At 52.2% G+C, this 23813-nt stretch overlaps 1 protein-coding gene across 1 annotated transcript; it reads right to left on the bottom strand.

Annotated features, from left to right (window-relative positions):
* Window positions 1-1784: 1784 nt before the first annotated feature.
* GPR26 (G protein-coupled receptor 26) lies at window positions 1785-23042 on the bottom strand. The gene is made up of 3 exons (XM_063101501.1): window positions 22375-23042; window positions 14540-14653; window positions 1785-2016 (listed from the first exon to the last, which is right to left on the bottom strand). Exons 1-3 carry the CDS (start codon window positions 23040-23042, stop codon window positions 1785-1787), a joined length of 1014 nt encoding a protein of 337 aa, XP_062957571.1.
* Between the last annotated feature and the right edge of the window lie 771 nt (window positions 23043-23813).

Raw genomic sequence — 23813 nt, 5'->3', positions numbered from 1 at the left:
CTGCTAGACGTGTAACAACCAGCTGTCTATGGGGAAAAGGGCCAATGTATATAGCATTTATTGATTGTCATGGTATAAAAACTCCCACCACGGCTGATTTCAAGCTACCAACACATACTGTATCCCTGATCTCAGAATTGGGAAGGGACATGCCCCACTGGCTCCCCCAAGCAGGTGTGAACACGCCTCTGACAGCAGTGGGAAGATGTCAAATCCTCCTCGAAAGCTACATCTGTCTCTGTTCTAGTCCCAGTGGAAACTTTGAAACTAGACAAGCCTAGGCCAGGCTGAGTTGTTTTCTAAATAAGGAGCTAAGAGTTAGTAAGACAACATGTTTCAAATAGACATGCAGACACTTCTGTGCCTGGGGCTTGCTGGCAGTGAAAACCAACAGACTCTTCCCAGCTACTCCCTGTTGGACTCTTGTCGTCTCTACACCTGCATAGTTAGGACGTGTGGAGCTGGAAGGAGAGAATGAACCATCTGATTCTACTGCTCCGTGTCCTTTCCCCCCCTGGAGGAATCCTCTAGAGTAGAGGATTGGGAAATAATTCCTCTTAACATTCACAAGTCAATTTGAAATGGAAAACAAAGATGGGATGGGCAGAAAGCATGGCCCACTCACGTTGGTTTTTATTAAATCAAGACAGGGATTGCTAATGGCCTGGCATGTGTATTACAGGGATGGTATTCTATAAAAATTCCACTCTCATCATTAGCATGGGGCGCTTTTGTGATAACCTTGGACAGCCTCTACTTTCTGTTCATAGACTTACAGAAACCAGGATATCAAGTCATCAGGATAATAGAAACCAGTGCCTTAAAATCAAGGCTAAATCCCTGCTCAGGTCAGTTCTTGCCCATCCGTCTCATAGGACATGCTGGACAAGATGCATAAGACAAGGTGAAACACCTCCTGCAAATTCAGGTCGCACACCAGGGGAGAGAGAGACCAACCAGCACCTTCCTCCTGCTTTTACTTTGCTCTAACAGTTACAACACGTAATCAGAAGGTGACTTCCTGGTCAGACTTCAAAGAACCTAACATGTATTACCTGCCTGTGTAAACCATTTTCTTGCCGAGATTGTCTACACACACAAACATTCGCTTTTTGGTGGGAGGAGAGGGACAAAAGTTGGATCCAATTTACCATTTCTAAGACACCTAGTCGTCAGCAACTGAGTAGCCATTAGTTGTTAAACATTTTCCCCTTGGAGCAGAGCCCAAGAGTCCCAGCTGAGCACAATTTAGTCAGTACCAGCTGAATAATATCTGGGTTAAAGCAGCCACTACTACCTGTGTGAAGAGTCACCAGGGTAGATCGGGGCCTATGGCTGCTGCCAGCCTCCCTTTCAGCATGGTTGAAGCGTCCCACAGAGACCACCACTTTACTTCAGCATGGAGCCCAACGTCCAGTGGTCACCAAGCAGGTGGACACCATGCTTTCCTTCCTGCCACCAGCACTCTGTGTCCTTGACAGTGACTGGACTGAGTGTCATCCCCTGGGAGCCTCTGGTGAATCTAGGAACTCAAAGGAGCTTCTTAGAAAGAAAGGCCAGAGTGTGGTCCACATCATCCTTTGGTGATAAATACAGACAGTCCAATATCTGCCCTCAAGGAACCAGAAGCAGGCTCCATAGCTCCTACAAGCTAGGGAACCAGAATCACTGGGTTGCCAGGGGGTGGCGGCTGGTGGTGTCCGCCCAGGAGCCCCCAGCCCTCCCTCCCTCCCTCTTTCTCACCAGCTGCCACATTCTGAACTCTCCAGCAGCAGTGTGGTCCTTCACTCAGAGACCGGCAGAATGTTCTGGCTGTGAGAGTCACCGGTGAGGCCCAAGGAGTGGATGGAGCGTCTGTTGAGAATCTTGTTCAGAATCTCTTTGCAGCTTTTGCGGTACTGGTGTCGCAGTAGGGAGTACACAAAGGGGTCGGATGCGGCCTTGCTGTAGGCCAAGCACTTGGACAGCACCCCCCAGTGGGATCCGATGGGTGCCATGGAGAACAGCTCCACCAGCCTGTGGAGAGACGGGGAGCCGTTACTGACATCACAGTGGGCACTTCCTTGGGTGGCCACGGACCAGGGCTCTGGTCTATGCCCCTGACCGTGGCTTTCTGGCCAAGTCTCAACTTCTCTGAGACCACCTTCTCATGTAACAATTACAAATTATACCAATAACTATAATGATGATGAACATTCATCAGGCACATGTTTTATTCTAAGCACTGTGATGACTAAGTATGTTACACATGTGATTTCATTGAGCTCTGGGAAATATGACTATTCTCACGTGAGAAAATAGATGTCCCAGGAGGTTAAATGATTTGCCCAAGGTCATGTGACCAGTAAATTGTAAAGGTAGGACTTGAACCCAGGTCTGTCTGACTCAAACCCAAGCTTAACTAAGAAAAGGGCTAATAGCTAACAGCTCTCTTGGGTTTGGCTTCTGACTCTGCTGCTGACTGCTGTGTGGCCCTGGGCAAGTATTTTCACTCCTTGGATCCGCATGTCTTACATGAAGAGCAAGGAGGTTGAATAAGATCATTGCTGTGAGCTTTTCAACTAGAAGAGTCTGGTCTGATTCTTTGCTTCAAATCCTGGCTCTGCCTTCTTGAGGAGGCTATGTGGGAGGAAGGGCTGAGAGTAACTTTGCAAGCACTCTGCAAAGCTCAAAGTATGTCTTGCATCAGGAAAGACTCTGCTGGCAAGGAAGGCCTCTTCCCAGACTTGGGATTCTGGTGGTTTTGGACAATAGTAAAAGTCAGAGTCCCCTAAAATGACCCTCATTCTTTGGGGGAGGGGCAAGAGAAGACACAGCCTATGTGTCAAAGTGTCAGTGTCTGGGAACCATAGAACAACTCCAGTCAGTGGTACTGATGCCAGGCTGTGAGGTTAGTGAAAGCCTTGCACTGTGTAAATGGAACCCCCCACTCCAGTCCCCCTGCCAATCAAGCCTCTGATTCTCCTGTCTCAAGTGTGCCCAGTACTCTTGGCTATATTTGGAGATTATCAGCATTAATATAAGATAGAAAAGACCCACAAAGCTGGGAGAGAGCTTGTAGACCCTTATGAACCTCTCCCTGACCCTTTGTCAAAGCAATTGAGGCCCAGAGAGGGGAAGGGGTTGCCCAACATCACACAGCAAGTCAGCAGCCATGGTAGGTCCAGTACGTGTACTCTACTCTGCCGGGGGTCTGGTAGCTGTATTCATTCCACTTGGGGTATCTGCAGGATAGAGGCAGGGTGGCTCTCAGTGTGGTGAGCTGCACCAGTGAGGACCCAAGTACAGAAAGAACCATAACTCTGTGCTGCCAAATTCAGTTGATTGTCCTGAGGCTGCCTTTGGTCTGAGGTTTTGCAAACAGGCTGCAAAACCAGTAAAAGGAAGGAGGAGGAAGCCAGGGGTGTGATCCTCCATTGCAATGGCCCTTTCTCGAATAAATCCTCAGTGAGCCCTTTCTGTGGCACCTATATTTGGCTTCCCATTTTCAGCACCTCTCTCTGCCCTTGCCCTCTGATGCTGGGGGGGGGGGGTATGTGGCTACGTTTCCTCTCATGGCTTGGGAGCCTGAATGGAGAAATGGAGCTGTTAGCATTTGGGAAATCTGTACTTTTAAGAAACCTATTTTGAGAAGTGATGAATTTAGAGGGACAAAAAAACCTGAATTTAGAATTCACACTTAATAATTACAATGCAATAGCTAAATGCCAGCACATTGTTGCTACATGATGCCAAACTGCTTTCCCAAAATGTCTAATCTTTCATATATGGCTAAATTCAGTCTTAGCAGTTTGGCTCTCCCAAAAGGATTTATTAAAAGAGCCAAATATCATCAAATCATCCAGCATGATCAAAATTATTATTTGCAGGTTCTATAAATTTCACAGAATAAAATTATTTAGGAGAATTTAAAATTTCACCATTTAGATACCTAAGACGTAAGATCTATTGCACTTGCTCCTGAGAGGTTTTATGCAAAGTCTGGACTCCCAATATCCCTAAGTAATAAGTCCCAGCTGAGCATCTCCTTTAGGCCAAGCACTTGTTGTGCACAATCTCTAATCTTACAATTGTCCCGCAGGATGGGTACCTTTATTCCTATTTAACAGATGAGGAAATTGAGGCTCGGTGAGGTTGAACAGCAAGCTGGGGTCTCTCACATGAGAAATCCAGCTCCATGGAAATGCAGTCCAAGCCCTGGCTAGTGGCCATGCTAGGATTCCAGTCTCAGTATTGCAGATTGGACGAGATGAGCTCTGGGGTCCCTTCCAGCCCCAAGAACCCTTTTGCATGAAATCATTAAATGCCACCCAGAACTTTTGTCATGCACCCCTCCCCCAGTGCACACGACAACTTCTGCTTTGAAATGCCAGTGTCTGACCTTTGGCAGGACTTCCAGGCAAAGAGATGCTCTGGGTGAGTACAGCCCTGGCCACCACTCCCATGCGGCCACTGTCCAGGGGAAACTGGGATGCCCCTCTCTGTGCTCAGATGTGGCTGGCTGTGCCACTCTCTGCTTTCCTGGCCACGTGGATCTCTCTGTGCCTGCCATGGCTGGCTTTGCTCCATCCTCGCTCTGATAGTTCCAAGTCCCCATTTGTTTATGGGGATGAGATGAAGTGAGAATTTCCATGTGCCACACTGCTTCTTCCTAATTGCAGATCTGGGCAGGCATTTGGATGACCACAAGGTCCCTTCCAGATGACCTTTTAGAGAGGGAATGCTTCAGCCCGTCTTTTCATGCCAGGCTAGCTCTGCTCATCCCTTCCTAGTGCCCCCCCCCGCCACGAAAAGGTCATTATTATTCTGACCAATCACGTGTTCCTAGTGGGCAGGGTCACTGTGTGCTAAATGTACCTGCCTGCTCTGTCCCTCTTCCCTCTTCTGCTCCATGTGGGTGGTTTACTTAACTCCCCATTTCTGTCCCTACTCACAGGAGTTAACCAAAGTCTCCAGACTTGCACAGGGGGGCAATTTGCAAAGCCAAAGCCTCTAGTGTAAGCTCCTGTCTCCCACCCAGTTCTGAGCAGAGAGCCTTGCATTTAGGGGTTATTGGGTTCAGGTGTTTAATCAAGTGGGACATTGTTTCTTTTTGTCATAGCCCCTGTTATGGGTTGAATTGTCTCCCCCCAAATTCATATGCTGAAGTCCTAACTCCTAGCCTCAGAATGTGATCTTATCTGGAAGTATAGTTGTGGATGCAATTAATTAAGGTCATATTGCAGTAGGATGGGACCACTCCATAAGGATATGATTGACATCCTTATACAAGGGGGAGATTTGGACACAGACACGCACAGAGGGAGAATGTCATGTGAAGACACAGGCAGAAATCAGTGATGCATCTACAAGCCAAGGGACACCAAAGAGTGCCAGGAAGCCACCGGAAGCTGGGAGAGGCGTGGAACAGATGCTCCTCACAGACTTCGGGGGATTCTGACTCTGCCGATACCTTGATCTCGGGCTTCTGGCCTCCAGAACTGAGAGAGAATACATTTCAGTTGTTGAAGCCACCCAGTTTGTGGTACTCTGTTACCACAAAGTAGCAAAGGACAAACTAAGACACCCCATGAAGAATGCCACAAGGATGCAGGGGAGGTGGCCAGGCTGTTGGGTTGTTCTGGGGCCCCTGGCCATAACAACATCAAAATGGCACCCAGCCCCCACCCCACTCCTAGAGCCCCATCTATACCTTGAGATCTGCCAAAGCATTACAGCCCCAGGAGCAGGGCACTGCCCCCTCCCCACCCTCCAGGAAGCAGGGTTTGTCCCCACAAGCATTGCTTCCTGCCACGTGCCCCGACCTTCTATTAAGCACCAAGGTCACTTTGCATGTACTCCCTGGGATACAAATGGGAAAAACCTCCCTCTGCCATTAGGCTCTATTAAGGGGGAAGCATTTATGCTTCTGTGCTCACAATGCACACACGTCTGCCCTGGTATAGCTACCCCAGGAAAATCCCCTAGGGTGAGAGCCCACACACTCCTCAGCAGATCAGGTTGAGGGAAGGAGAAGAGAGAATGGGAGGGAGATGAGGAGGGAGAAGGAGCTGAAATGCTTGAAAAAGCATTCCAGGTGATTCTGATGCAGGCCGCTCAGCCCTTAATGAAGTCTGGGCAGAGCCTGGGGTGTGCATATGTATTTCTGGGGACATATGAAGTGCTGCAGGCTGCAGAGCTGTCAGTGAATCGTCAGCAGAGCACAGCACAGAGATGTGTATCTTTCTCACTCAGGGTGAGACACAGAACAGATACCCACAGATTATGCCCCCAAATCCTGTGTGCCTGCCCCGACTCCTGCACTGCTTTGCTCTGGTATTCATTCTGGGGGACTCCGTGGAGCCGCAACTCCTCCCTCATAGCAAGCCCCTCTGGTGTGGGTCACTGGCCCATCTCTGAGCTGGCTGTCACAGTAGAGGGCCGATGAAGACCAAAAGCCACTCACCCTTGTCCCCTACCCACAAGGACCTCTTACCCAGCCTGAAAGCCTGGGCAGTCCTGGTCCCTGGAGGGAGGATGGGGGCACATTTGCCAAAACTCCGAGGTAGTCTCTGAATCCCTGAGAGACCAGTGTCCTCACCTGACTCCACAATGGGAATCCCCAAGGAAAGTGAGTTCAGGATGAGAACAGGAGCAGTGACACCAGCAGCCCTGGCCCAGCACCTCCTCCGGGCCCGCAGGGCTCAGGGCCTCCCTGACTGCATCACAAACACCCTCTCAAGCCCCCTGATATCATTCTCCTGCTGTACCCAAGATGGAACGAAGGCAGGGATGTGTCCAAGTCATGTGGTCTGGATGGGGAAGAACCAAGATTTGAAGCCCAGACCATGGGTGCCAATAACCACGTCCTTCCCGATGCCAGGGTTCCCCACCGGCCTCCTTGACTGGGTTCCGGTTCCGCAGCGCAGTGAAGCACCTTTACTTTCCAGTCTTGAATTTACAGTGATAAAGTGGTGCCCCCTCTTTACACCTTCTCTGCCACCATCATCTCTCCTCTCTCTTCCTCTCTCTTTCTCCCTCTCAGTCTCTGTCTTTATCTCTGTATCTCTCTCTGTCTCACAAATGCACGTGCATGCACATATTGTGCACCAAATGCTACATAACGTGGGCCATAGAACATTCCTTGGGAAGCCAACCTGATGTGTTCCCAAGACTTCTGGAAAACTTGGTCTGCATATTAAAAGATCTGTGAGTAATAAGCTGATGCTTCTTTAAATGTTCATGAGACATCAGAATGAAAAAGTCATTTTATTAACAGAATATCAACATTCTGGAGTGCCTGCACATTCAACCCCTCCCTATCTGCATGATTCTATTACTTTGAAAAGCCACAGTAACGGTGCTGTCAGATCCACCACGCCTCAAAGCTTGATTTCCATGATTTAGGACGACTCTAATTGTTTGTAAGCATGTATCGCTGGGAAGATAATAGCTTCACAAATGCTGCTAGACACGTGAATTTTAATTCAGAAAATATTTAATTTGAGCTTTGGATGAGAATCTGTTGCGGATCTGCAGATCTTGCTCAAACACTCTGGAAAGAGTCCTATGTGACCCAGGGCTTTGAGGGCACAGGAGCCAGTGTGATTGAATTGGAGGTGTCAGACACCTATGAAGAGTGAAGGTGGAGCTTTGCAAATACGTTTCCCACTGTCATCTTACATGCCCCAGTGCACAGGTGAAGGTGGCTCTTTTGTTGGTGCATCTGGATGAACTGTCTTTCTAAGAGGCATTTGCTGCATGGTCAGCACTGTGCTGACCATGTCCACCAATGGCTCTAGACACCAGCACTGATGGCCTCTTGAGCTCCACTCCAGCTACACAAGCTGCTGCCAGTCATGTGGGAGATAGGGGATGCCTCCATGCGAACCCACCATTTTGCTAGAGACTCTCACATGGCTGACTTCCCACAGGAATCTGGGTGCTGTCTGGGTTCACGCCAAGGAACTTATGCTTGGGCATAGGAATTTGGACCAAAAACCTATACATAGGACATCTCTGCGTTGCCACTGTCTGGCCCCCAGTCTTTGGGGATATTGTAGCATGGCCCAAAGGCTAAGTTATACCCAGTTGGCCTGACATCTTTAACCATTGGCTTAGCCACTCACTACTCATACAAGGGGACTTCAAAAAGTTCATGAAAAATAGAATTAAAAGATAATATGGATCTTTCCATGAACTTTTTGAAGACCACTCTTATGTTCTTGGGCAACTTCTCTCACCTCTGAGCCTCTATAAGACCAGGATTCTAGTACCTACCTTGATAAGGTGTGCACTGATAGCCCCAGGTGCACGATAGCTGTTCACTAAGTGACAGGTGTGGTTATAAAGACCTACCAAGGTGATAAGGTGTGGTTAATAGATGTGGTTATAAAGACTTTATGTTCTCCAGTAGGAAGCTTGAGAACCTACTTGAACATTTGAATGGTTCTTTTAAACACTTGACCTAAGAATGATGTTTCTCTATCCGAGTAAGTTATCAGGCAGATGTGCATGGGGCGGTGGGGGGACAAAGAGAAGGGACCCCTTCCAGCCAGCAGAATCTTCTCCATCAGCTCAAAAAGATGGCAGTTGTCAGAGCAGAAGCCCCTCTCTTCCTCGACACTCCGATCCTGCCAGCTCCCTGCGTTCCCAGCCGCCGTCTGACATTAACCACGCTTGGCGACACGTCTGCGTTTACAAGGCATGAGACGGAAGCAGCATGTCCAGCTGCCTGGATACAGACCGTCACTGTGGAGCTGTGGGGATACGGACGTCTCTGCTGACAGCTCAACGAGGGGTGCAAGTGACACGTGGACAATCATCTCAGAAGCCGCAGCTTTCTTTTTCCAAGTGGGTCGTGGCTGGAAGAGCCTCCCCACGCCCCTCCAGGAGGAAAGTGGGAATCTACAAACTGTAGATACTGAAAGGAGAAGCAGAGCCCTGCAGCGCGAGGGGCCGGGCCGGCTCTGGTTCCCAGCCGACCTGGCTGGGACCGAGGCTGAGTCACCTATTGGCACTAGGCAAGGCTGACCCTGAATGATATTGGGGGACTTGACCTCAGTTTCCTCACCTTTAAAATGGGGATTTAGCTAGGTACAGAGAGCAGGTGTACAGCCCTGGCCCACCTTCAGGTGCAGCGCAGGAACTTAGAGGATGAGAAAGAAGGGGCACTCCTGCGTTAGCTTAAGAGACTGAGCTCATTCCTACTCTACCTTCCTGAGGTCCCCATCCTGTTGCTGCCTCTGCAGGTTATGATTTTTGTTTCTATGCACAGGAAGGAGGCAGAGAACAGTAAGTAGGCACTGCCTCTGGGAGAGGCAGCCCTAGGGTTGCCCAGTAGCACCCGAGGTGTGACTCAGGCTGCCTGGTTCCTTGAGCCTTACTAGCTAAATGACCCCATGCAGTCCCTTCCCTCTCTGGGCCTTGGTTCCCCCATCTGCAGAGTGGACCTCACACAGCTGTCTCCGCCCATCTTGGGGATACCATAGAGTCCAGGGGGATAACATCTGAGCAGACTGTAAACTGCTACAGAAGGCACAGCCACATCAGGTCCAGTTGAACCTGTTGCCAGAACATATTTGTCAGCTTGCACAAGCCCACCTTGCACAAGCTCACTAAACCTGTCTAGGCCAGGAGCCCACACCTCAGGAGCCTGACCTGTGACGGGGTCCCCACTTGCCACATCCTTTATGTCACTGCTTTATAGCTGGGGTTGCAGCAGAGCTCAATTCACCTGAACCATTGCCACCGAACACCTGGCAGGTTGGAAGGACAGTGCCTGCTGCTCTAGGAGAGCCTGTGTTGTACAGCTAAGAAGGTGACCTCCTTGATCCTGTGCTCTGGAATTCTCCAGGGCCAAGCCTGCCCTCTTCCCCGGGCTCCAGCCTGCCGCATGGCTGCTTTCTGCAGGGACAGCTGTGGGGCAGCCGGCTGACATGGTCCAGGAGTCCATGCTCACTGGCGTGCCTCAGAGCTCCACCCTCGCCTTGGTGGTTGCAGAGTCCTGGGGTTGGGCTTGGGAGAACTCTCTGTGTGCCAAGTGCTTCAATGCCATGGCCTCTGCCAGAGAGTAGGGGAGGGTTAGGTTCTGCAAAACCCTTCAGACCTTTCTGGGACCTTGAGGAGCTGGTGGAGAATCCACTGAGGCTGGAAGTCATGTGACTCTGGGTAGTTATTTAATGGCTCCCCAACCCAGTCCTCGGTTCCTCAGTACACTGGGCGTGGGGTACACTAGAGTCCTGGCTCTGAACACCTCTGGCCATTAGAGTCATCTAGGGGACTTTAAAGCCACCAATGCCCAGGCCCTTGCCTGGAGAGTCTAACTGGTCCAGCGTCAGGTCAGGGTATGGGTTTGGGTTTAAAGCTCTCCACATGATTCCAGTGTGAAACCAATTTGGCAAACCACTGCACCAAGTTAGGAAGAAAACCCACAAGCATGTGTATGTCTCCTCCTTGGGCGGGGGAGGCATTCCCAGGCATTCACACACTTTCCCATAGTCCTAGCCTGGCTTCAGCATTGCTCCCTATATGGTGTTCTGCTGGTTGTTCGTGATGGATTCAAGTCAGCTGCACAGGACAACCAGCTGGCCTTCCCTGGATGAGACGATAGCTACAGGACCTCCAGCCTCCAGGTTCTCCATAGGAATCATTTCCTGCAAGAAGTTAAATCCTCAACTACATTCCAGAGCAGAGTCTATCTTCAGCAACTTGAGACTGGCCATGCCTAGACTCGAAAACCGGCTTGAGAACAGCAGAATCAAACAATCACCACCAGATATGTTAGTGATTCTGACTTCAGTGTGGATGATGGTAAGATAAACCAACAGAGTGCTTTGCATGGGTTATTTTATTTATTCCTTACTCTAAGCTGATTTCTCCTCAAAGTCAATGTGTGCTTCCCAACCCCAACTCAGAGTAAGACGGGAGAGTTTGCATCAGGTTCTGTGAAGGTGGGCGTCAGATTAAATCCTGCCCCACCCCACCCAGCATTCGATGCCCTGGCAGTGAAGTATAGCTCTAACATGACCCTGGCTGTTTTGGGGGCACAACTGGAGCTCAGAGGGCAAGCTCACAGGTGCCCATCTCCCTGGGATGTGCAAGGGCTCCCAGCTACCCCGAAGGCTGAGCACCTTGCCGGACTCTCTCCTGTCGATCATGGAAGGGTGGAGGGTGGGGGTGTTGGCAAGGGGAGGTGGTTCCAGGAGGGGCGTGATTTCAGGAGGGCCCACCAGGAGGATCTGCTTGCCTCAAACTCCCTCTCTTCTACCCTGTCTTTGGGCCTGATGTCCCCTTCATTCAGGCCCTCCTGACCCCAAGGAGGAAGACACTGACTGGAGCTGCTCAGCTGTTCCCGGATAAACTCAGACATTGAGCAGGGCACTGGACAGGGAAGGAAGGTGGAAGGAGGAAGTCTGAGCTCCCTCTTAGAGTGGCTGGAACGTGGATCCCAGAGGGCTCCTGGACTCTGCAGGATAGTATGAGTGGCCAGAGGTCTAGAGAAAGAGGGGGCTGGAGCAAGGGGATCAGTACACCTTGCACCAGACCTCCCTGACTCCAGAGCAGCCCTGGCCAGCAGAGCAAGAACATGAGGCATAGGGGCCATCTGAAAGTTTCTGCTTGTGGAAACAAACAGGTGAAATTAATTTTAACTATAGCTTTTTATTTACCATTTCACCATAGAATCTATATAAAAATATTAAGTATATATCATTTTGGTCATGCTAAGTCTTGGAAATCCATCTTGATGTGGACAGGCCCCGTTTCACGTGCTCCATAGCCACCTGTGGCTGGTGGCTCCTGTGTGGATGGCACAGCTCTAGGCTTGGCTCGTGCTGTTCCTTCTGCTTGGATCGTCCCCCTGCGTAATCAGGCCCACTTCACAAGCCTTGTCCATGAAGTCCCAGCCAAGGGGAGCCCTCTCCTGGCTCAGAACCTGGGGCCCTGTACCTATCCAATGACATGGTGCTCTGTCTGGGTTAGAGGCCATATCTACAGCGTCAATGTCCCCATCAGAGGGGGACTTCTGGGGTCTCACTAACCTGTGCCTCCTCTGCAGGGGCTCTTTTGTGCTCTGCCCTGAGAAGGTGCTCAAGAAATGTGTGCTGAAAGGATGGATGTGGGCATATGTTGGAAGTTTTCTTAGGATGGCTCTTTAATGTGCATGAGAAAGTCAAGACAGGAGTGGGTGACGTGGTGGCAGTGGGGCAGGGTGGCACCACCAGAGCTACACTTGGCATTCATGAGGTTTCCTGAGCATTCCTTTCTCTCCCTGCTAAGTTGCTGCTTATCCCCACAAAGGCTGAACAGTTTTGTCGAGATTTTTAAAAACTCAAATGCACCAAATCCACCTGGAGGGGACATATTGAGTTGTAAATCTACTACCAATTATACTAAAACATTATTTCCTGGGCACAATTAGAGGAAATCATGCTGTAATCAGAAAAAAAATTTTTGTGTGTGTTGGGAAATGAGATTAAGCTAGAGAAAAATATGGTAGTTTAAAGTTGGTTGAGCCATATTACCTAACTCCTCTGAGGGTTCAAGTTCACTCATTAGCCCAGGGCTCCCCTTACTCTGGGACCTGAGAGGAGGGGGCTCTGCGTACCCTCCCTGTCTGACACATCTTCCCTTGCTGGATCGAATCCCCTTCAGTTCGAGCAGCAGCCAGTCCCGGGCAGGCGCTGTGAGCGGTGCTGTGAGCTTCAGAGGGAGAAAGGGTGAAGACCACAGATGTCATCCACGCCAAGCCTACGCCACACTCTCCAGTGCTCCATGTCCTTTAACCCTCACAGTACTGAGCTCCCTTCTGGAAGCCCAGAGAAAGGTCACACAGCGGGAGGGCTGGAGCTGGGGCTCGGACCCAGGGAGGTGCATCCCAGAGCCCTGATGCTAACTACTGTATTATGCTTTCCTTGGAGAGCAGCAGAAACTCTTTCTCCTGTCACTCTGTGTGGGCTTCACGTCCCGTGGACTATGAAAGCTCTGGTTTTCTGGTTGGATGTAGTGGGTCGAGGCCAGTGGTTCTCAACCAGGGCTGATTCTGGTCCCTAGGGAACATTTGGCAATGTCTGCAGACATTTTTAGTTATCAAAACAGAGGTGGAGGGGTGGGGAGGGGGACAGGTGCAGCTGGTGGCTTTGAGTGGCTGGAAGTCAGGGATGCTGCTAAACATTCTAAAATGCATAGGACAGCCGCTCACGGCAAAGAAGCATCTGGCATAAAATGTCAGCAGTGCTGAGCTCTAGTGGGCAGTTCCAGAAGGAAGAATTGATGGCTCTGCTCCGCCCTGGTCAGACCCATCCAGAGACCTGCAGACAGTTGTAGGTCTCATGTTCAAAGTGAGGCACAGGCCGACTATCTGCCCCCCAGAGGAAGCTATATGCCACGGAAGACAGCGGAAGGCCCCCTGAAGCTGTGCTGTCTGGGGAAGAGGAGCGGAGCTGGCGTGGGGAAGCCAGGCTCCCTGCCTGCAGGTCCACAGGGGCTCCCAGGAGCACAGGACATTCTCCTGGCCGCAGACAGCAGAATTGGGAGCAGCGGCTGAGGCTACAGTGAGACAGGCTTTAGCTCAGCACAAGGACAGACAGAAACAGGGAGAGCTGCTCACAGTGGCTCTTTCTCACTGGGACATGTGTGGTGGCTTCCCGATCCCTGAGGCTGAGGATGTGTTCTCTCTCAATCTCTCTCTCTCTCTCTCTCTCTCTTTCTCTTTCTCTCTCTCTCTCTCTATCACACACACACACCCACACCCATGGAGAACCTGGCACAGATCTGACTTCCCAGGCCCAATAAAAGCTTCCATATCCAACACCCCACCTCCTAATAGATCAAAGTTCCCTTCTTATTGTCAACTTCCCAAATAGCTAAGCCACCTTGCATGCAAAGCTATGGGATTTTTCTTTTCCTTCCATCTGCAAAGCTGATGAACAGGGTGATTTGTTTATTTTTTCCTGGCTAAGACTCCTGGAGGAAATGTTACAGCTCCTGCAGGTAGTGAAACGCACAGCCCGAGGCCAGTGTACCGCAACCTTGGCTGGCTCGGGGGGCTGGGGATCTGGGAGAGAACATGACAAGCCTCACAGCACCAAGCCTACCAGTGGAAGACCCCTGGTGACCCTCCTGGGGGGGGGGTCACAGTGCATGCTCCCTGGGCAGATGACAGGAAACTCTGCTGTTGACCAGGGTGTCCAGGCTGGGGAATCCTGGGGGCTGGCTGTGCCACACTCAGTGGGCAGTAGGAACTCAACCCTCTGTCCTTCCTCCCCTTTTTCCTTTCCTTCAGGGCCCCCCAGGGGCTGGGAGGTGAAGAGAAAGGGATAGAATGAAGGGATGTGACAATAAAGTCAGAGAGAGTCTTTCGTACACTTTTGGTTCTGAGTTGAATTCAAGTGAATTCGAGGCTAAAGAGGGAAGCACATGCCCCCTCTTCACTCTGCCTGGCAGGTTCATTCTTGCCCCCAATGCTAAAGGTCATCCAGGCCCTGCTGGCTCTGCAGAGCACCACCTGCCCCGCCCACCCCAGCAGCCCCGCTGCACATGCCCCGCCAGGCAGGCTCACCTGGTGATCACGTAGGGGGCAAAGCACACCAGGAAGGTCCCTATGAAAGTGCTGATCTTCTTGGTGGCACGCTGCCGCCTGCGCTTCTGTTCCTCCAGACAGCGTTCCCGCACACTGCGTGTGAGAGAGGGGAGAAGGTGACTCACGGGGCCGGCGCAGAACGAGGCACTATTCAGAGTTACAGGCTTGTGGCCTCTAGCATAGGAACTCGGTTGTGGAGCCAGAGAGACCCAGGGTCAAGTCTTGGCTGTAGCTGTGTGACCTTGGGCAAGCTGCATGACGTCGCTAAGCCTCAAGGCCATCATCTGTAATATAATAATATACATTGTATATTTTATGTGTTTTATGTTATATGTAACATAATAAAATGTCACAAAGGGTTGTTTTCAGAATTAAATGCATAAAGCACATCGATGCACGAAATGCATTCAACCTGTAAAGCACAGACAGTAGTTAGCACAGTGCCCAGTATGTACAGATGAACATTAACTTATTATTGCCACTCCTGTCATCCACTGTCGCCTGCTGTGTGCCAGCCCCACAGTGTCCCGCCCTCAAGTACTATCTCTCATTCTCATCTTTACCACAATCCATACTGCCAGGTGCATTTTACCAGTCAGGTGGGTTTTACCTGCCCTGTTTTACAATGAAAGCCATGAGCCCTGTGAGGCCAAACAAGAATTTGAACCTGCATCCGGGCAACTCAAAGCTGTCCTTTTTCACCTGGGGCAGCCCGGACTCTGTCATGCAGTGTGGCACGGGCTTCCTTCCCTCTACATCTTCAGCCCTATTTCTTCCATCCTCAGCCCTGCCTGGAGCTATGGACACCACACTCTGGGGTCACTGAAGGAGGAGTCACTTGAGCCCCGCAGAGACCAAGCTTGAAGAAGTTAAGTCTACCCTACCAAGTCCCCGTGGAATCAGGGACACAACTCTGAGGATGGATTCGAGAGCTCCCTACACCTCTAACCACACCCCTTCCTGACACCAACGCCTCTGACCATACCCTGTTCCTGCTCCACTCTGGCCTGGGACCTTCCCAGAGGTTCGAAAATGAACAGGTAGGAAGACTGTGGACACAGTTAGCAGGAAGTAAAGATGACTTGGCAGAGCTGGGCCTGGGCTGCAGTGAACTGGCTCCAAAAATAGGCCAGCCTGTTCAATGAAAGCAAGCACTGGAGAGAATATTCATGAGCCAGGTTCATGTGCATCCTTAATGCCAGGGCAGCCTCCCCCTCCATGAGAACCATCCTTTTAGTACTTAATCAAAACTCATCTGAATCAGATTTCTTATCACAGACGGACAATTCCATATTAGTTTGGATGGAAGGCTCCTGAAATTCTTGAAGAATTTTTTCCTCTTGACTTCTGGTTTTTCAGGAACTTAAAGAGTTGGGAACTGGAGTTGGGCTTGGTACAAACAGCTTTCATACTCCTGAAAACGTGTTGCTCATGACTAATGTTACCAATTAATTTATACTAACTAATACTAATAACAACCCACATTTCTGGAGTCTCTAATATGTGTCATGTTAGACACAGTGATGGGGACTCATATGCATTCATTTATTTGATACGGCATCTCTGTGAGCTGGGGACTGGTATCATTATGATCCCCATTTTTTTCAGATAAGGAGATTGAGGCATAGAGGAGTTAAATGACATCCCAAAGATCACATAATTGGTAAAAGTAGCAGTAAGGTGAGCAATTTATCCCAGTTAATCTGGGGCTGCAGCCATTTTAGCACTGAAAGTCCTGCATCCTTTATGGTTTGGAGGGGACCATCCTAGTTTTAAAAGGGAAAGTCTCACATCTCAGAATGTCCCTCTGTCCTGAGTAGACCAGGATGGTTGGTCACCCTGGGTGCTGGCAGGATCTGATCCCAGGCTGTCTGGCTCTGGAGCCTCATGTGTCACCTCTCAACTAGGGTGTGGCATCACATACTCCTAGAGAGACCTCACCTCAACCCAGAAAAACTGAAGAATACAGCTGGGGACATGGAGGGATGGAGGGGTGACTCTGACTAAGGCCACACAGCAAGAGTCAATCTTAAATCTCCTGACTTTCCAGTCACACCTGGAATTCTGCAAAGTTTTCCACCAAACTCCTCTGGCTCCTGTGATATGTGCAGGATGCAGGTGGGGTGAGGTGGGGGGCCCAGAGGTCTGGGTGCAATGAGGTGACCAACTCAACTATCCTGGTTTTAAAATTCAAAGTCCTGCAGCCTGGGAACCCCCTCAGACCCAGGCAAACCAGGATGATGGTGACCCTAGGGTGCAGCATGTTTGGAGGCCTGTTTGTTTTAATATTAACATATTTCCCTGAAAACTTTTAGTGCAATTGATGGGAGATGTGCTGGAGATTCAGTACATGAGGAGGGGGTCCTGAGCCATCACAGGGCACTCTCCCCAGGAGACAAGCAGAGCATTCTGAAGGTCCCCAAAACATGAGTGTCCAATTCATATGAATGACTCATCAAGGGGACCCCAGAGTAACCGGGCCAGGCCCACCTCCAATTCATGACTCTGACAATGTCATCCAGTTCTCAGGTGCTTTAGAAAAACCCTGGTGAGTGAAAGAGCAGGCTTAGGTGTCCTAGTCCCAGCTCTACCCTCATAGCTGTGTGGCCTCAGGGAAGTCACTCAACCTCTCTGAATCTGATTTTTCATGTATTCAAAGGGGATTTCATAATAGCTATAACGAGAGTTACCATTCAGTGCAGGAACAGACATTTTTCAGGGACAGATATGACTCACCAGCTCACCAGGCCCTGGAAGAGTGAGACATTTCCTTGGGTCCCCCCTGTAGGGACTGGGGTCCCTCCCGAGAGCCTGAGGACCCAGCAGTCTCCACCAGAGCAGCAGGCCCCTCACCCTGCCACACCAGGTAATCACTCCCCCAAAACACGAGGCCCTGAAGAATATTTAAAAACAAATGTTGGTGAAAGCTTTGGAGGTTGTCACAAGGATAAACGGAAACATTTCAGTGGCTCTAAAGGAATAAACTGGACACTGCACAGGCTAAGAGAGTCCATGTCACTCCCCTAGGCCGTGAACATCTACAGAAGAATTAATTGTATTTGCCCATGGAAGGATTTGGGTAGCAGGGAAAAATTAAATAGCAAGCACTCTGCAGACACATTATTTCTTTGAGTGCCCAGAGTTCTAAGCTCAATGTCTTACACCCAGAGAATACCTAATAAGGGTGTGTTGTATGACTTAATGAACATCCCTTAAGAAACCTCTTAGGAAAATTAAGTCTGAATCATTTTTTTAAAGTGACCTTTTCAAAAGAGATGATAGTAAGCTAGAAATCTGCTCTAAAATAGATTTTTTAAAGTGAGCCTTAAAAACCTTGAGCCTATCAGACAAAGCAAGGATTGTCGGAGATGTAAGGCCATGAAAAACCTCCAGTGGCCTGGACTCCCTTCCTGGTTAACAGTCTAGTGGTTAAGCATGAGGCACCAGAGCCACACTTCTGGGTTCAAACCCATGCACTGTCACTTCATTGCTGTGTGGCCTTAGGTAAGTTACATAGCTGCTCTGTGCATCAGCTTCCTCATCTCTAAATAGGAGTACCTACCTCGTAGGGTGTACTGAGATTAACTGAGTTAACATATGAAAAGTACTGAGGACATCACCTAACTCAGAGTAAGCACTCAATAAATGCTAACCATTATTATTATTCATTCAACATATATTTACTGAACACTGCCTTGAACTCCAAAACCACAGGGCTCCCTCCCACTGCAAAAGTTCTCTTTTAGCTCCATGCATTTATAGGAAAGAGACAGAATCCATCTTCCCTACCTGGGGCTCTCCTGCTTTCCAAGTGAGAACAGGGAGGTGGCCAGAGGTGAGTGAGGCAGGGGGGTCTCCAGGCTCCAAGGAGGTCTCCAGGCACAAACCTCTCACTTTTGTTTTTATTGTTTAAACAGCATGAGAGCAGCTCGCCCACCTTGCTTCCAGAACAACATCATAACAAAATCACTTCGCACTTGCCGTCACTTTTTCCCCATGATAGCTTTGCAAAACTGAGTTCCTTGAAAGTCTGCAGCCCTGTGAGCTGTTATTTTATTTGCAGATGAGGACACTGAGGCCAGCATTATGAGGGGTCATGCAGTGAGTTCAGGACAGAACCAGGCCTCATCCCAGGTCTCCTGTTGCCCCCAGACCTACTGCCTCCCATAGAGTCACTGAGTCATGAGAATTTTCAAACATCCGTGGGCCCAGTGGTGGTTCCTGGAGTCTTCGGACTTCCAGGAGGAATCTGTGGCACAGAGGGTAAGAGGCCCCAAGCTCCCCCAGCAACCTGGCCAGGTACATTCAGCCAGAGTGGGAGCATATGTGTTGGCCTGGCCGGGGGTGGGGGAGGTGGGGGTGTCCCTAAAGATGTTACAAGATAAAGCTTCCTTGAGATAAAAGGAGACAGGCTCTCCAGCATTGTGATGTGGGGTCAAACAGATATTCGCCAGTAGGCTTCAGTGAGAGGACAAAGGGGATGGTGAATTCTGGGAATATCTGAAGCCAGTAAAAAGGTGACCCTGGCTAACATCTTCCAGCTGCAGACACCTCCCTGCCCTCATAGCACGTCCGGGTCCTGAATGATCCCCAGATAACCATCCAGAGCCCACACTCAGTACTCATCCAGGGACCCAGATTTGTTTCTGGCTTTTAAGGCAAGGGGACAAGCTGAATGTCGGTGGGAAAGAGCGCTGAATTTGGGGTCAGACACTGATGTGAGCAGTCCTGCCCTCAGATCCAGTGACAAGGGTCCTCCCCCGAGCCCTGCACACTAAAGGGCCCACACCTCTCCCCTGAAATGAAGAGAGCCTCCTGCCTTCCATCCTAGACCAAGCTCTAAGTGCCTGGAGCATGGAATTCTTTGCACAGATGCCCTGATCCTGGTCCCATCTTCCTGAGGGAGGACTACGGCATCTGTGTGCTTGGCTTGAGCCTGAGGGGTGGTGTTTGTGAGCAACTTGTGTGCATGGAGTGTGGATGTACAAGCTACAGTGTACACCTGTGCAAGGGCGGCCCCCGCAGTGCTGGGAGAGCCCACAGTCGGGAGGTGAGCAGGGGCCAGCTCGCTCTCCCTGGCAAATAGGGAAAACTGACCTCCCCGGGGGCTGAGAATTCTGCATTTGAACCCGGCATATGGTGTTGGTGGAAGCAAAGGGGCGAGGCCTGCTACTCACTGCATTACACATCCCACAGGAAGAGCAGACACCACCAGGGAGCCTCCTGACCAACACCACCCCAGGCCTTGGAACTCAAAATGCTTCCCTTTTAATTAAGTCCCAGGAGGCCATCAGTGTGGTGGCTCAGTAAAACTGCCAGTGAGCAGAGACTCCACCTGATGTCCTGGCTTTCCAGAGAAAGAAGCCTGGCTTCTGCTGACCCGGGACTGGCAGCCCCAGCTCCCGCAGGCTCTCAGCACAAGCTGGCCCAGAAGCCTTGGTGCCTGAGGCTGGGGGCCCTGGGGACAGCCCCCAGAATGAGCTCTGTAGTTTCTCATTGGTGGGGAGGAAGAGTTTGAAGGTGCCAAGAGAAAAGCAGTGGACTGGCTATCAGGGAGTCCCCTGTGGACTGGCTGTCCCCTTCTGTGTGGCCCATCACCCACCCTCTCAGTGGAAACTAACTCCTAAGAGAAGGACAAGTGTGTGCCACTGAAGGGGCAGTGCTGTCACATCCGCCCACTTCTCCATAACCTCAGGGTGCTTTAGGTCAGGGGGCCCGTTAGAACTGGCTGAGGGTGATCCGTGCCCCACAAACCCTTCCCCTCTCCGATGAGACTGGGCCTGGAGGACCCCAGGGCACTGGGAGCAGGGCCTGCTCCTCAAAGCAACCTGGAGCCTAGAAGAGGTTAAGGTACAGAGGGAAAGGGAGAGGAGGGCGGGGAGGCCAGCAGAGTGGCTGCCTGTGCTCCTGAGAACTCTCTGCAGTGTCTGGCCTGGAGTCTGAGCCGGAGAGATTTGCAAGAGTGGAGCCGGCCCTATGCCCAAAATGGGCTGAAAGGGAGCCACGACCCTCCTCTGCTAGAAGGTGGAGTGAGGGCAGAGATGTGGTTTGGTTCCTTTCCAAGCTCAACCCCTCCTCTGCTGATAGAGTCCCGGTGAGGGGCCCACTCTAGGGATTGTTCAAGCGCCAGGAGTTACATGACAATGACATGGCCCTACATCTTCTAAGAGTGACCCTAGCCCAAGTCCTAGGGATGCACTTTTTAAAGGGAGATCTCCCACACCTGGGTGATGGGAAGGGGAATAGCTCTGCAACTGGCCCTGCAGGAATGCTCCCTTAAATGACACTGAGCTGTGCCTGAACACTTGCAGTGAGAGCTGATGCATGTCTGCATCATGTGCCTGCGTGCCACACCTCTGACCTGTGTACACATGGCAAGCCATCTGTTCCACGTGCAGTTTATGTGTGAACGCATGGGATTTCGTGTGTGAAGTTCCCACACTTACATGCCCTGGTGTCTGTGTGCTCTCGGTCATTCACATGTACATTCTGTATGTGATTCCATGGGGAAGGTCTGTGGCTGGAAGATCGGTCTGGAGTGCAATCAGGAATGGCTGGTCCAAGGGGGATGGTGAACACGTATGTGCACGCCGTTCTGTGTGCAGGGCATGTGGAGTTAAGAACTGCTTGTTATTGCTCACGGCATGGGCCGGAAAAACTCACACCTGAAAGAGTGCTTGCTCAGATGACACCTTCAGCCTGAGCCCCTCAGCCCTGGAGGGGGACAGACACACCCTACAAACGAGCTCCCTCCCCCGCCCTGAGGCTTCACTGGGTTCCCAGTGTTCCACTCACAGGGAGGACCCAAGCCTCCCCTCATCTGTGCCCTCTGCCTGCCTCACCTTCGGAACCATCTAGACACCATGCTTCCTTATCTAGGGTCCCAGACAACACATGGGGAGCCCGCCTTCCCCTGGGACAACAGGCTATAAAATAGCAGAGTCCACAGGGACACTTCCAGCTGTTTCCTCCTTGCTCTCCCATTCTCATGAGGAAAGCCGAGGTGAGCTCAGGACAGCTTAGCTAAGAGCTCCCTCCTTCTATCCCTGTGCGGCTCCTGGGGATGGCAGGCAGGGGCCCCCAGCTGGTCCCTGTGCTTGCCTGTCTCCATCTGCCTCCCTGAGAAACAGCAGCAGCCGGGGTGAGGATGCAGGTGAGTGGGCAGGTAGAGTCCCAGGAGGCTGGGCGTTAGGGGACACTTCTTCTGCAGGGCCCCCCGGGCTCCAAGTCTGGGGTGACACTGGTCAGTGTTGTCTGGGGAGGGCAGAAAGAGCCAGTCCTGCCCCCCTCCCGCCACAGACACACACCAAGCCCACTACAGGGGAAGATGCAGCCGATTTCATCTGCCCAGAACTCACATGCACACACAGGGTCGGGAGACAGAAGCAGTGCCAGATGCCAGAGAGAGGAAAGACACGGAGTAGGAGCATGCTCCTGTCTGAAGAGCTCTCAAGGAGCTTGCTAAGCATCTAGGCCACCCTCTGAGGGCCTAATTCAAACCTCTTAAAAGCCTGGAACAAAAACCGTTTAAAGTGAAAACTACAGACACACAAAATGAGTCTAAGCAACCTAACAAAGTTCTGACTCTGTGATCTCTACCCTGATGCTTTGAAAAATAACGTATGGATGGTTTCACCCACATTTCTGTGGCCCTGCTTTGGGGATGCTCTAAGCCCTGGCTGAAGTCCCACATTGGCCACTCTCCCCACCCTCCTTATCCGAAACTCGGTGAAAAGGGGGCCTGCCCAAGGCTGCACCCTGGAGGCTGGGGACCTCCCGCTCCCACCGGAGCCCTCCCCCGGGGCTCCCCTTACCTGGGGTGGATGTCCACGAGCAGCACGAGCGTCTGCATGGTGATCACGTCGATGCGCTTGCAGTGGAAGCGGGCCACCTTGAGCACCTTGAGGTACGTGAAGCAGAGCACGACGAAGGACAGCAGGAAGCTGAGCGCGTGGAAGGCGCCGGTGAAGACGGCGAAGCGCAGGCGCTCGTCGGGCCGCCGGCTGCAGAGCGTGCACGAAGCGTACAGCTGGTGGAAGCCGAGCCAGGACAGGGCGAGCGCGGCGGCCGGGAAGGCCAGCGCGTGCAGCCACGTGTAGGCCACCATGAGCGCGGCGTCGCGGAGGCGCATCTTGGCGCGGTAGCTCAGCGGGAAGACCACGGCCACCCAGCGGTCGATGCTGAGCGCGGCCATGCTCAGCATGGAGTTGGCGGCCAGGAAGGTGTCCAGGAAGGCGGCCAGGCGGCACAGGCGGTCGCCGGCCGGCTGCCGCTGCGCCACGACGCCGGCCAGCGTGAGCGGCATGTTGACCACGGTGCACAGCAGGTTCCCGCACGTGAGGTTGAGGGTGAAGAGCGCCGGCGCCTGGCGGCGGATGTCGGCGCTGTGCAGCAGGCACAGCAGCACCAGCGCGTTGGACAGCAGCGAGACGCCCATCGTGGCCACCAGCAGCCCCGCCAGGCCCGCGTCCCACGAGTTCATGGTGCGCGCCCGCCGCCGGCGCTCAGGACCCGCGACCCGGCGCCACCACGGCCATGGCGCGCGCAGCCCGCGGCCGGCTCAGCCCCTCGGCGGCGCCAACGCCCCGCGACCCCCGGCCCCCGCCGCCATGGCTCCCGGAGGGCGTGTCGCCGCCCCTGACCCCGCGCCCCCTCCCGGCCAAGCCGCGGATCCCCCGCGCCGCCCCTAGGACAAGCCCCGGAGCGCCGCTGAGCCCCGGAGCCGCTGGCGCCCGGGCCCCCGCGCTGCCTCTGCCTCTGCCTCTGCCTCGGCCGCCTCCCGTCCTCACCCCATCCTTCTAAGCTCGTCCGTCTCCGCTCCACGCACCCTCCCGCTCCCTGGCTCGCTCCCTCCCTCTCCGCTCCTCTCTGTCCCCCCACTTCTGCTCTCCCCGCCACCTCTCTCTCCCTCCGCCCCCTCCCGCCCAAGGCTGTTCTCTCCGTCTGTCTCTCCCACTCCAATTCTCTCCACCCCTCTCGGCCTCCCCCTCCTCTCCCCTCTCTCTCTGGAATCTGGCTGCTTCTATCACAGAAATCCCCACTGATGCGCGCACACACTCGCTCCCAGGGAACCAGCCCTGAAGGCTCCAATGCAGGGCGATTGGCTCCCTGCGCCCCTCCCCTCGCCGCCCCCACCTCCTGCCCTGTGTGTGTGAAAGACCGAGTCAAGGAAATCTCTCTGAGGAAAAGGGGGCATGTCTGGGCACCTTCACGCCTCGGCGCCACCTGCCCCAGCCTGAATGCCAGCCTGGCC

This window comes from Cynocephalus volans, chromosome 7 (assembly GCF_027409185.1).
Source record: "Cynocephalus volans isolate mCynVol1 chromosome 7, mCynVol1.pri, whole genome shotgun sequence".
Classification (NCBI taxonomy): domain Eukaryota; kingdom Metazoa; phylum Chordata; class Mammalia; order Dermoptera; family Cynocephalidae; genus Cynocephalus; species Cynocephalus volans.
Note: the sequence above shows the minus strand (reverse complement) of the source record. Positions and strands in the feature narration are given on the sequence as shown.